The sequence below is a fragment of the Tetrao urogallus genome, assembly GCF_951394365.1.
Source record: "Tetrao urogallus genome assembly, chromosome: 1".
Classification (NCBI taxonomy): Eukaryota; Metazoa; Chordata; class Aves; order Galliformes; family Phasianidae; genus Tetrao; species Tetrao urogallus.
In genome coordinates this window covers 10,401,491-10,414,354 of record NC_136813.1, presented here as the reverse complement: position 1 = coordinate 10,414,354, position 12,864 = coordinate 10,401,491, and the positions used below count along the sequence as shown (strand labels likewise).

Below are 12,864 nucleotides of genomic sequence, written 5' to 3'. Positions count from 1 at the left end.
TACCCATAGTGTCACTGCCTCTGTGCTTATGGTGAAATTTTTACACTTGTTTACTGCCATCTTGTGTTAACAATTTTAAAGGGAGCTTCGTCAACCAAAATGAAGGATTATCACTAAAATATTTTAGGCTTGCACGTTTCCTTTCTATAATGGAATTTGATGAAAGGTTATGCATGGGGTGATTCCTTTCTTCTGGAATCGTGGAGTTCCAAAGAGCATCTTTGAGAATTAGACCCCAAATACTGTTCTGCCTATTGATCTTGCTATGAAAGCATGGCTTAGGTGTCAATGGCAAAGTCAGGAAGGTATCAGCAGAAGTACAAGATTCTTCAGAAGTGTGGTCACTGAACAGTTTGCTACTCTACATCAGCCTGAGGAGGGCTGTGCTATTCAGAGTGAGAAAGAGCTGCCCTCAAGTGCTTATACATTTCACCTCTCTCATCTCAGCATACACTGAGAGGAATCATATTCCAGGAGTGTTTAATTCCTTCCATCCTAAAGGATTCCTTGCATTCTAAAGGGAGCACGACGCAGCTCAGACTTGGACATTAAATTCTAAAGGCACTTAATTGCTAAAGTGCTTAGAACAAGAATGGATTCTCCTTCTTGTGCCAAAGGTTTTCTGTCATTTTCAAAATGAGAGTAACTAAGTATCACTATAGGAAAAACAAAACAAAATTAAATTAAAAAAACAAAAACAAAACCAGAAAATAATTAAGATGAATCCCTGAAGTTTTTGCTATTGAAGTATAACAAAATGCTATACATCTGAATGAGTGCAAAAGTGTGGTTTAAGAGTTTCAGATTAGCTATCAGGAACTATTTCTCTAACACAAAATAATACTTTATTGCAGTCAACTGGAATATAAACCTTCTGTGGGAAGGTTGCTCGTTAAACAGTTGCTCATATTAGTATCAAGGGTAAAAAGCACCGAGGACTACAGAAGAATTGTTATCATAGAGAAATTTGTTCTGATTAGTCTAAATACTGTTAGGGAGAGCTAGAAAAAGCAACCCTTTCTATTTCTGTCAAGATTAAGAAGGAACAAAAATTGCAAGGGATTTTAAGACAACATCTGCACAGAAAGATACAATGATGTCAATATTAACATGCTATTTGTGCAAAATTAAATGGCAGCTCTTAAGAATGTACATTGTTAAAGGAGGTATAATGTTCAAGTGAAGATAAGAACCAAAAGAAGGGAGAGAAAGGATCGCAGAATCACAGAATCACCAAGGTTGGAAAAGACCTACAAGATCACCCAGTCCAACCATCCACCTACCACCAGTAGTTCTCACTACACCATGTCCCTCAACACAAAATCCAAACGAGACATCTTAGAAATAAATTCTATAGTTATTGGCTTGATGGACTGTAGGTGATAAGTGTTATCACCTTTAAGTGAAAATAATGATTCCCAATTTAGACAATTTAAGAATTCTGTGGTAAGTGTGATGACTGGAAAGTTTTAATTACACTTACTCTCTGGTAGGATAATTCAATGCAGGAAACAGTAGAATAGCAGTAAAAACAATGTAGAGATGTGGACACAAACTTGTTAAAAACAGAATAGTTTGGAATTTGTTAAGGATCTGAATTCATAACTGAAATGAAAAACTAATGGTGAACAAAAGCACGGACACAGAGCAACACATACAAAGCCAAAACAACTCCACAAAGCCAGGCTACTTTGGTTTTACTGCTGTGTTCCCTTTTGGAAAGTTATCAGACTTCTTTAATAATCCTTGGAAACCAATCAAACTAATAACAGAAAAAAGTCTATAGCAAAGTAGTTGCAAGAGCAGTTTAAATCTCAGAATTCTTAATGTGCATCCAAATCATATTAGCATGAATCTAATTATGTGTTTTATTGAGGTTATAGGTTAGTAGTCCATAGTCAGAAAGTTAAATACTTGTCTTCACATCAAAATGCATCCAAAGAGTTTGTATGTCTCAGTACAGGACAATGGAGACAGGTTAGAAGCCACAGTCAGCATCATTTGTATTACACAGTTCACACAGAATCACACACAGAAACACCAAGGTTGGAAAAGACCTACAAGATCATCGTGTCCAACCATCCACCCATCACCAATAGTTCTCACTACACCATGTCCCTCAACACAGAATCCAAACATTCCTTGAGCACCTCCAGGGTCGGTGACTCCACCACCTCCCTGGGCAGCCCATTCCACTGCCTGACCACTTTTTCAGAAAAGTAGCATTTCTGAACGTCCAGCCTGAATCTCCCCTGGCGCAGCCTGAAGCCATTCCCTCTGGTCCTATCACCAGCTACATGAGAGAAGAGGCCGACCCCCAGCTCACTGCAACCTCCCTTCAGGAAGTTATAGAGAGCAGTGAGGTCTCTCCTGAGCCTCTTCTCCAGGCTGAACATTCCCAGCTCCTTCAGCCACTCCTCATCAGCCCTGTGCTCCAGACCCCTCACCAGCTTTGTTGCCCTTCTTTGAACCCGCTCCAAGGCCTCAACATCTTTCTTGCAGTGAGGGGCCCAAAATCCATAAAGGTGTGTCTGTACCTTTGTACAGACACGTATGAGTTTTTTATAATGCAATCAGAAAACAACAAAACTGATATTTTTCTTACTTGAGATTTAAGCACACAAAGCTGAGTTTCGAAATTCTGAGCCATTTTGCAGTTAGTTTTCTGTAAGTTTTCCAGTTGCTGACAAAGTAGTTAGAAACACACCACAAAGCCAGATTGCAGCAATCAAACTGCATATTATATGATGAATTAATGATAAAACTATGTGAGTCTGTCATGAAAGATCCCTTAACGAAGCATTTCTGACCCAACTATAGAAATGAGCTGCTGTGTCCCAACATAAGAATTTTGCTTGAATTGTTTACATCTTGAATTATCTGAGATTTTCACAGAGACATGGGAAATATGACAAAGAGCCTACAAGATACCTAGGTTTTTTTGGAGAGGCAGCTGAAAGCCAGTTGCAATGTGCTAAAATATTTCAGATAACATCTGTGTGTGGGCAAATAGACTGATGCTTTAAGGACTGGCTAGCTGAATTGTTCTCTTGGCTCCTTTGACTGCAATGACAAAGGCCAAGTTCCTACAGTTGTTTGTTAGGGAGAGAGAGATGCATTTCAAGACTCCCACTGGCCCCTAGCACACATGAGGACACCCACATGTGAACACCTAACACCTAACTTCAGATGTCTTGCAATGGAGCTGAATGTCGTGCCAGGATTCACCGATACTTCTGAAACAGTACTCAGCACACACGACTGGAACTGCAGCTGATGTCAGATCCGCTGGTGCCTTCAGTTTGAAATTAACATTCAAAGCCAGTACAGCATGTGAAATGATAAAAATGGTGTATAAATATGAATTACAGTGACATAATTTTGTCAAACTTTTGGAACTGCATTTTTCCATTTAAAATTTCCGATTAAAGTAGAAGTATTGTCATCTAGGGAAAAAAATCAAATTATCTTTTCAAAGCTAATCTGAGAATATTTGATTTAAACTTTAAGGAAATAAAAGAAATATGGGACTTTGAATGACATTTTTACAATCACTTTTCAGAACAGAAGCCACTTTTCAGAACTTTAAATCAAAATAGTAAGGATAATTTGTGACCTCCAAAGAGTTTGGTATTTTTGCATGGTAGATCAAACAAGCCTACAAACAGAGCATTGTGATCACACTACTCACTTCTTCACAGGATATAAACTTTTTTACAGATCTGATATTTTCAAATACCTCTTGACCTTTCTGATCCAGTTTGCTTTGGGCACTTGCTGATTCTTGATGCTGGATATCCATCCATGCTTTGAAAGCTTTCATCTTCCCTTCCCATTCTACTTTCTTGCTGTTTACTATGATGACAGTCTGATGCACTACATCCTGAAGAGCAGCTTCACATGAAGAGGCTCTGTAACAATAATAATGAAAAAAAACATTTTTTTTTAAATACAGGGCGAGGGAGAAAACAAATTTGTAGTAACATTGCTAAGACTTCATTTTACTTCTGATGGAAGTAGCCATTTTTCAACATCAGAAAGGAAAGAAATGGAAAAGTGATACTTTCAAAACTTAAATCATAAGCTTGCCTGAAGTCCAAATCCGAATATTCAGCATATTCCTGGCTTTTTGCCTAGCATAAATAGTGCTTGATATCCTCTCGCTCCCTCGGAGACAAAGTGTTGTATGAGCATAAGTTGAGTAGAAAGTATCCAGGCTGAAGCTCTAAGAACAAGAGCAGGAGAATATCAAGTTGCTTATGGGCACAGGACTTCCTACTAAGTGTTGAGCAATGGTAGAAAAAGACTTTACTGGAGGAAGTTACTAAACAGCTAGCTTGAAAGCTAGTCACTATGCTTGACTGCTGGTTCAACATTTACACTCTATTTTCCTGTTGTGGAAAATGAACTTAAATAAAGAGGCTTCTATAACACTACCCATATTTAATACCACCAGGAAGCACAGAAATGAGGGCGTTTTGAAAATGACCTTGTTTTGGGGAGACCATAAACATTGGGAATTTTCCAAACTTAAGAGGCTAAGTTTTGAATACGTCCTCTGCAGTACAACTTCACTGTCAGTGATGGAACATTTTTTGCATTGCTGCTTTAGGAACATGATGTATCATAAGGAATAAAATGATGGTATATGGCTAATACATGAGATATCAGCAACTTAAAGCAGTCAAAGCTGCTCTCAGTCACCCTCTTGTACTTACATGGGAGCAATAAATCAGATGGTATATACCATTTAGCAGACACATAAAAAGCACCTGAACTTCAACATGGAGATTTCTTTATTCCATATAAATTCAAACTTTGCATTTGATAATGAGTATTAGTAAAAAATGAAATAAGAATGATAACAAATTTTGTTAGGGATACTTTCTTTGCAAGAAATTGCACAATTTTTTCAGCACTCTAAAAATTTCCATTTGTAGAAATGCCTATTTTACATCTACGTTCTGCAGTTCTTCTGGGTATATGAGATTTTTTCCCTAAGTGTTTTGGGGGCTTTATTGCCCAATAAACTCAATCGTTTTATGAACTGTGTTTCTCTCCATCTGTGAATTTACAGCTGGCATTTCAGAATGGCAGCTTCTATACAAGTCGGGATCTTTCTAAAACTTGTGGATCTATTCAAATTTCGATGAAACATTCCAGTTAGGAAAAAGAAAATGACAATGTAATTAAATAAAACTTTTTACTGAAACATTTCTAACAGTTTTATTTTTCCAACGTACTGCTTTGTATCCATTTAAGATAAGATTCTGGTGCTTTGTGAAAAGGAAGAGGAGACAATGTACACTCTTGCCTAATTCCTCTCCGTTAAATAAAGAAGGGGAATTTCATTCCATTAACATTTAGAGCTATTTTTGGACCACTACAAAGACTGAGCTGAAGTGGCATTTATCTCACTGAAGTGAAGGAAAATCTTTCACTGATTGTTTTTAACCAGTGAGCAATGCATTGTGTTTTTAACCTTTCGAGGCGCAGCATCTCATTCATTTCCTTTTTGGTAAATCTCTACTTTCCACACATTTTATTAGTGGCATCTGTTATCTATAGACCCCTTTCTCATATTAGTTAACAATTTTTTTTTTAAACTTCCTTTTGTATCTTTCTTTTTCCTATTATGGTTTTAATTAAAGTTTTCTATATGTTTGTTTGTTTTAAATAGATAACATTTATAAACTGCCCGCTTATACAGTTTATGATTTTCTTTTGGTCTACCTTTATCTTATCTTTGGCACATATTGGGAAGTGTTGAAATGTGTCATCAGTAGCCACTGTTGTCTTACCTCATTTAAAATCCTCAAATTACTCCTTTTAGTGCTATTATCTCACCATTATGAAAATCATTACGAAAATGTCTCCATTTTTCTGCAACGATTTAAAGATTAGTGTACTCAATGACTGCTGTATCTACATGAAAGTACAAATAAATCGTGGTGTTTTTTTCTGCAGTGTCATCTGTCTCCCTCTTTAGTCAATAGCTTGTACTGTTAGTAAACACCTGTTTGCTCTTCACTTTTTTCTGTCACAGTGCCTATTCATTGTACTCTTGTTCATGTAAACTTCATAAAATTGAAGTTTAATCTAAATTTAATTTCAGTTTCCTCATACTGCTGGATTATTTTCAAGCCTCTTATTACTTTTATTCTTTTGGTTCATAAAACGAGCAATTGTATTCTTTCATAAATTTGATCATCTAAGATGATGAAAAATGTATTGTAATCTATTACTTTTCACTATAATATATTTAGCAGTCTGATAAGCATCTCTTCTCTTAAACAAATCTAAGCGTGGTGTCACTGTTTTGAGTTTTCCTCTTAAAAATATTATCTCAACTAATCTTTCTAAAAATAAGTAAAAGAACAATAACTGGTGACTATTTAATTCACACACGCTTAAAAGTTACCAACTCTCTTGACTGGTACCCTATCTCTTGCTATGGTACACGCAGTTGTGTGGCAAATGCCTCTGTGACTGCCTATCAGGTTTGCAGTCATTAATACCTGTGGTGCGACAGTCTGAAAAAGTGAGCGTAGCCACTTCCTTTATGAATTCTCTACCATTTCCTAGCTCTCTTTCCCCTCCTTCCAAGTGTACCCATCAGTCAGTAATTTATGAAATAATTGCCATAGATTTGGTCACAGAGACAAAAAAAAAAAAAGGCAGTGCAGCATCTGCATAATGTAGCAGCAACATGCAGAAGGGTTAATGACAAAGCACAGAGCAGCAGGCATGTAACCACTCTGTCCTAAGGGGTGTTGGTGAGGATTTCAATATCCAAAATTAGCACAGGATACCATTTCGTGTCATGTACTTTGCAATCTGGCAGATTTTTTTGGAGTGGACACTGCAACTAAGAACGTGCCAAGCAATTAGGAACTCTTTTAGCAGAACCCAACTAATCAAACACAAACTGAACCATGGACTCAGAGGTTATACTGTCTTTGTTTCAGCTGGGACAGAGTTGGTTTGTTTCATAGTGTCTGCTATGGTGCTGTGTTTTGGTTGTAGGAGAAAAATAATGTTTGATAACACAACATTTCTAGTTGTTGCTAAGCAGTGTTGTAAAGTGCCAAGACTGTTCCAGTTTCTCCTCTCCTACAAATGGCTGGGGGCGGGTACAAGAAGCTGGGAGGGGACAGAAACAGGACAGCTGACCTAAACTGGGCAAAGGGACATTCCATACCACATGACATCATGTGGAAGGAGTTTTGAAAGGAGTGGGAGTTCATCATGCTCTCTGCCATTGCTGAGGGTGCTAGCTGGGCATTGGTTGGTGGCTGGTGAGCAATTGCTTGTGCATCACTTGCTATATACACACATAAAAATATGGATATATTTGTCCTGTTATCCTTTGCCTTTTCTCTATCTTAGCAAATAATTTTATCTCAACCCATGAATTTACTTCGTTCTTTTTCCCCTGTTCTCTGGGGGAGTTGAGTGAATGACTGTGCTGTGTTTAGGCATCTGCCAGGTTAAACCAGCACATCCCTAATGCCTGTGAGCCTTCAGCTGCTGAGTTTGCAGCCAGTGCACCACTGAAGAGCAGTACGGGTACTCACATGTGCCTCTGCTCTAAATGGCTATGGAAAACCAGCCCTAATATAAGCATACATTTTACTCCTTGTAGTTGATGTCAATACCTAGAGGAAACATTGGGATTTCTTTCAAGTTAACTATCTGCTTGAAATAACAAAGGCAGTGGATAAAAATGTCCCTGCTGTAAATGTTTCTGGTAATCTTTCACTTCCTCACTGTTCAGCCAGCTTCCTGACTGTCAGCCCTCCTGATACCTGTGCAGACACACCAAAATCTTCTGTCTGTAGGTTCTGCTCAGAGTCAAGCACTGGCCTCACACATTCTGTACTCCATCTTGCATGCTCAACTTCTGAGTGTAGTGCACTAAGAAGAATTCCTTTACATGGAAATATGTTTACTGAGGGTTTTTGGTGCTTAAAGGTGCATACATAATAATCGTGACAATTGCTAAAGAAATTCAAATCTCGGAAACCTTGCCATTATCAGTATTAAGCTAGGAAAGATTTTATAAATACTTTAAAAAATCTTTATGTTTTTTAATGTTAGTAATCTTATAAAATTTAATATCATTCATAGAATGACCGGACCAGAAAAGCAAGCAAGTAGTACAGCATGATACAGTACAAGAAAGACAGAGAGCTGTTGGAGAGGGTCCGGAGGACAGTCACAAAGATGATCAGGGGGCTGGAGCACCTCCCCTACAAAGACAGACTGAGGGAGCTGGGCTTGTTCAGCCTCGAGAAAGGAAGGCTGCTGGGTGACCTCATTGCGGCCTGCCAGTACCTCAAGGGAGCCTAAAACAGGAGAGGAATCAACTCTTTGAAAGAGTAGATAACAGCAGGACAAGGAGAAATGGTTTTAAGTTGAAGGAGGGGAGATATAGGTTGGATGTCAGGGGGAAGTTCTTTACTATGAGGTGGTGAGACACTGGAACAAGTTGCCCAGAGAACGCTGTGGATGTTTCCTCCCCAGAGACATTCAAGGCCAGGCTGGGTGGGGCTGTGAGCAACCCGGTCTAGAGGGAGGTGTCCCTGCCTTTAGCAGGGGTTGGAACTGCATGATTTTAAAGGTCCAACCCAAACCACTCCATGATTGCCAGGTGGCAACATGTCAGGGAACAATGAGCAGGGACTCTGCTATCTGATTTTAGCCTTCATAAATTGGTACTTTCTCTGTTGTGCATCATATAGATTATCTACACATTGCTGTGCAACTCCAAATGTGATCTCTAGCCTGGACCACCTGATTACCATTCCAGATCCACCATGGCTGACATCCTTTCCTCTTGGGTTGTTTCACCTATTCTTTTGAGATCAACTCCCACAAAACAAGTTCTGCAGCTGTTGCTAGAAATTTTTCTTGCAGCAATTATTGCAAGTTTCATGAACCTAGAACTGCCAGTATAGAAAACGGACACATTGAAGGAAAAAATCCCATCTGAAAGCAGCTTCTCAGTCTCTCAATTTTCTCCTTTTCATCTTTGTCTGCTTCCTTACCTAGATCCTTTACGTACATTCACAACTAAAAAAGGAAAGCTGTACCTGAAGCTTTAGATTACTGCTTCTGTTCTTACTTCCAGAGCTGCTCTGTATCATCACTGTAGCATTATGCACATCACTGCATAAAGATGCCCTTAGCAGTTATCCCCACCTACTAGCACAGAAGGACTAAGAGCTGCTGTGCCTATTATTTTAATCCCTTTGGTGTTTTGAAGGCAGTGGTTATTACACTCCCTCAGAATATGACCGATCATATGGTGTGAGAATTATGCAAATTTTAATTTCATCACTGGAGGTGGAAGGTGGAAAACTCTGGCATGTTTTGTTTAATATAGGATCAGGTAAAAACACAGGGAAAAAGTTTTCCCATGAAGGGAAGAAGGATGGGGATTTTACTCATAAGCATTCAGCACTCCTACACTGCTGACTGCGTACAACCAATGCATTCCTCCCACATGGAACCAATGACTTGTATTTAAGCAAGTAGGAACTACTCTGTTGCATTTACTATGAAATGGCTCAAAACACTGTAAAGTAATGCATTTTTAAAGAGATGTAGGCAAACTCTTAGTCCTTTTACTCTATTTCCATAATACTGAAAACAGAGATGATTCATATTCTGCTGTCATTAATGACTATTTATCTGCATGTCAAATGTGTGCACTTCCAAATTTAGAAAAAACCAAATCCTGTACAACCAGCTTTTATTAAAGCTTTCTTCAGCCAGAAGAAGGTGAGGGTGAATATATGTGTTTCTATTACTTTAAGAAGTACTTTTACACTCAATATGTGCCACATTAGCTAGACCGCTTCTTGATAAGAACGATATGAAGAACCATGTGATATGACATATGGAGAAGTGTTCTTTACCTTGCTCTGTTCCTTGAGCAGGCTGAATGATATGACACCCTACATCAAATCTCACCCATGGTTTGTGCTGCGCTGTATTTTTTTTCAGATTAAAGCAACTCAATTTGGATGATGTGGAAAAAAAGATGAGTGTGTTAGGAAGGGAAATGTGCTTAATGTTTGGCAGAACAATTTTGGTTATTGTATGTGAAAAATAAAACTACAGCTTGAACAACCAACAACCCTGTTTCTAATAGTTTTGAATGTTTTAAGTGCTGTGATATTTAAGTTTATACTGCGGTAGCCTAGCAACTTCAAGAATTTTTGAAGACCATTCAAAATGAAAATTCTTAACATCTTAATAAAACCCAGTTTTCATTGTTTTCTTTTGTTTAGGTATGCAGATTTTAAGGATTTAAATAAATAAAAGTAGAAAATTAAAGCTCTGAACTGTGTTGTCTTAGGTATCAGTAGCCTCTTTACACCTTGCCCCAAAAGGATAAAAGAATGTTTGCTTCTGAGATCATCAGTATTTTGTTTTACATCCTTAATAAACCCACACAATTCAATTGCATTATGCCTTTAACCTCCAGACAGTCTTTACTTACTTAGTGAGAGTCTGTTCTTGAAATACTTTTGAGCCCTGCTCCATATTAAAGCCTTGTTAACCTGTTGGAACAGCAGAAATCATGTAATTCAGATTCTCTCAAGTGTGCTTGTACATAGCAAAGCAGTACATATAGGATAGTTCAGTGTTTTCCCTTCAATTTCTGTGATTCTTCCATGCAAACAACAGCAGAAGAGAAATGATTACAGACTGCAATGGGCAACATGAAAGCTTCAGGAGTAAGTTCAGGTCTCTCAGCAGCTGCTACACTTGATGCAGCAGTGAGATAGTTGAGGTGCTGCTGGCTTGAAGATACCGTTGGATTACCATGAGGAAGAATTTGGTTTGGATCATTCTCTGCTAGTGATATCAGTGATCTGCTCCAAAACACACGAATGTAAATTTGCCACAGTTTCATGGGTGCAGTCAGCAGCCATTTCTCCAGTGTCGTAGTGCAGAGGTCAAATTCCATCTCTTCATAATTAAGTTATACTGGGCCATAATTGCTCTCAAACACATTTTTGGACTCACATTGACTATTTGTTGCCATGTGCTGCAAATGCAGCATGGGGACACACAGCACTCAAGCGTCTTGGTGGCAAGGACAGAGTGTGATTCTGGGAACAACCTGGGTCTGTGTGTCCAAAGGAACAGAGACCTGGAGAAAGCCTGGGTGCGTGCAAGGACAGGAACCTGTCATGGACTCTCAAGAGGATGGATATCAGCACGTACAGGTGTGTGGACACCACTGCATGGCACCAGAGCCACAGGACCTCTGATTCCACAGAGGACAGGCACCTGAGGTGACACAGGTACAGGATCACCATCCTTGGATCCACCTTGGTATCACGGATAGAGGTTGCAAAAGAGCACTAAGATCATCATGTCCAACCATCAGCCCACCCCACCATGCCCACACACCACATCCCTCAGTGCCACATCTCCACGGTTCCTGAACACCTGCAGGGATGGCGGCTGCACCACCTCCCTGTGCCAATGCCTCGTAACTCTTTCTGAGGAGTGTTTCCGAATATCCAACCTCAACCTCCCCCGGTGCGACTCGAGCCCATCACCTCTCATCCTATCACTGTTACGTGGGAGAAGCTGACCCCAGCTCACCACAAGCTTCTTTCAGGTGGTTGTAGAGAGCGATAAGGTCTCCCCTGAGCCTCCTCTTCTCCGGACCGAACAATCCCAGTTCTCTCAGCCGCTCCCCGTAAGAATTTTGCTCCAGACCCCTCACCAGCACCTGGGGTGACACAGCAGAGCTGTGGCTCCGAGAGGGAGCGGAACTTGAGGCGACCCAAGCACCGCGGACACGCCTATCCGGGACACCCCTGGATGAATGAACACGGCGGAGCTCCCCGGATCCTCAGCGGAGCCCTCCCCGTCCATTACCTGCCGCTCCTCCCGCCGCCCCCTCCGCGGGCTCCTCAGGCTCCGTGGCCGCAGCACAGCTCCTCGGCCCGCTCGCTCCCGCCTGCCGCCCTCCCCGCTCGCTTTGCGCCGCGGCCGTTGCCGCGGGGAGCGAGGCGGGGATCGAGCGGTGCCCGTGAGGAGAGTGGCGGGACGGAGCTGGGGCAGAGCGAGCTATGGATTATGAGCAGTGCTTTTAAAATGTAAGATTAAAATAAAAGTATGTGCAGAATTTCAAGGAAGTTCGTGATGAAGTTTGCTTGCTCAGACTTTAGCACAGCCTTTGACTCTGTGTTCCACACAATTCTCTGGGAGAAGCTGCAGCCCGTGGCTGGGATACGTGTGCTCTTACCTGGGTAAAGGGTTGGCTGGATGGCCGGGCCCAGAGAGTGGTGAGGAACAGAGTTAAATCCAGCTGGCCATCGATAACGAGTGGTGTTCCCCAAGGGTCCGTACTGGAGCCTCTCCTGTTCAGTATCTTTACTGAGGACATGGATGAGGGCATTGAGTGCACCCTCAGTAAGTTTGCAGATGACACTGAGTTGGCTGGAAGTGTTGACCTGCCTGGGGGAGCGAGGCCCTGCAGAGGGATCTGGGCAGACTGGAGAGCTGGGCCAACAGGATGAGGTTCAACAAGATCAAGTGCCAGGTCCTGCATTTTGATCATAACAACCACAGGCAATGCAACAGGCTTGGGGCAGAGCAGCTAGAAGCTGCACCTGTGTGGAGGAAATGGATATGGCGGCGTTGGTTGATGCTCCGCTGAACATGAGCCAGCAGTGTGCCCAACTGGCCAAGAAGGCCATCGACATCCTGGCTTGTATCAGAAACAGTGCTGCCAGCAGGAACAGGGAGGTGATTATCCCTCTGCACTCAGCACTGGTGAGGCTGCACTTGGAGTGCTGTGCTCAGTTTTGGACCCCTCACTATAAGAAAGAC

The 12,864-nt window shown here is 40.9% G+C and overlaps 1 protein-coding gene across 1 annotated transcript in view; it reads right to left on the bottom strand.

Moving 5' to 3' along the window:
- The window catches only part of DEUP1 (deuterosome assembly protein 1), a gene marked incomplete at both ends in the record, with an annotated part of 54,637 nt that extends 44,083 nt beyond the window's left edge, over positions 1-10,554 (bottom strand). The window contains 3 exon segments of the mRNA XM_079547379.1: positions 2,606-2,683; positions 3,719-3,911; positions 10,511-10,554. Coding sequence (XP_079403505.1) covers positions 2,606-2,683; positions 3,719-3,911; positions 10,511-10,554 — 315 coding nt within the window.
- Between the last annotated feature and the right edge of the window lie 2,310 nt (positions 10,555-12,864).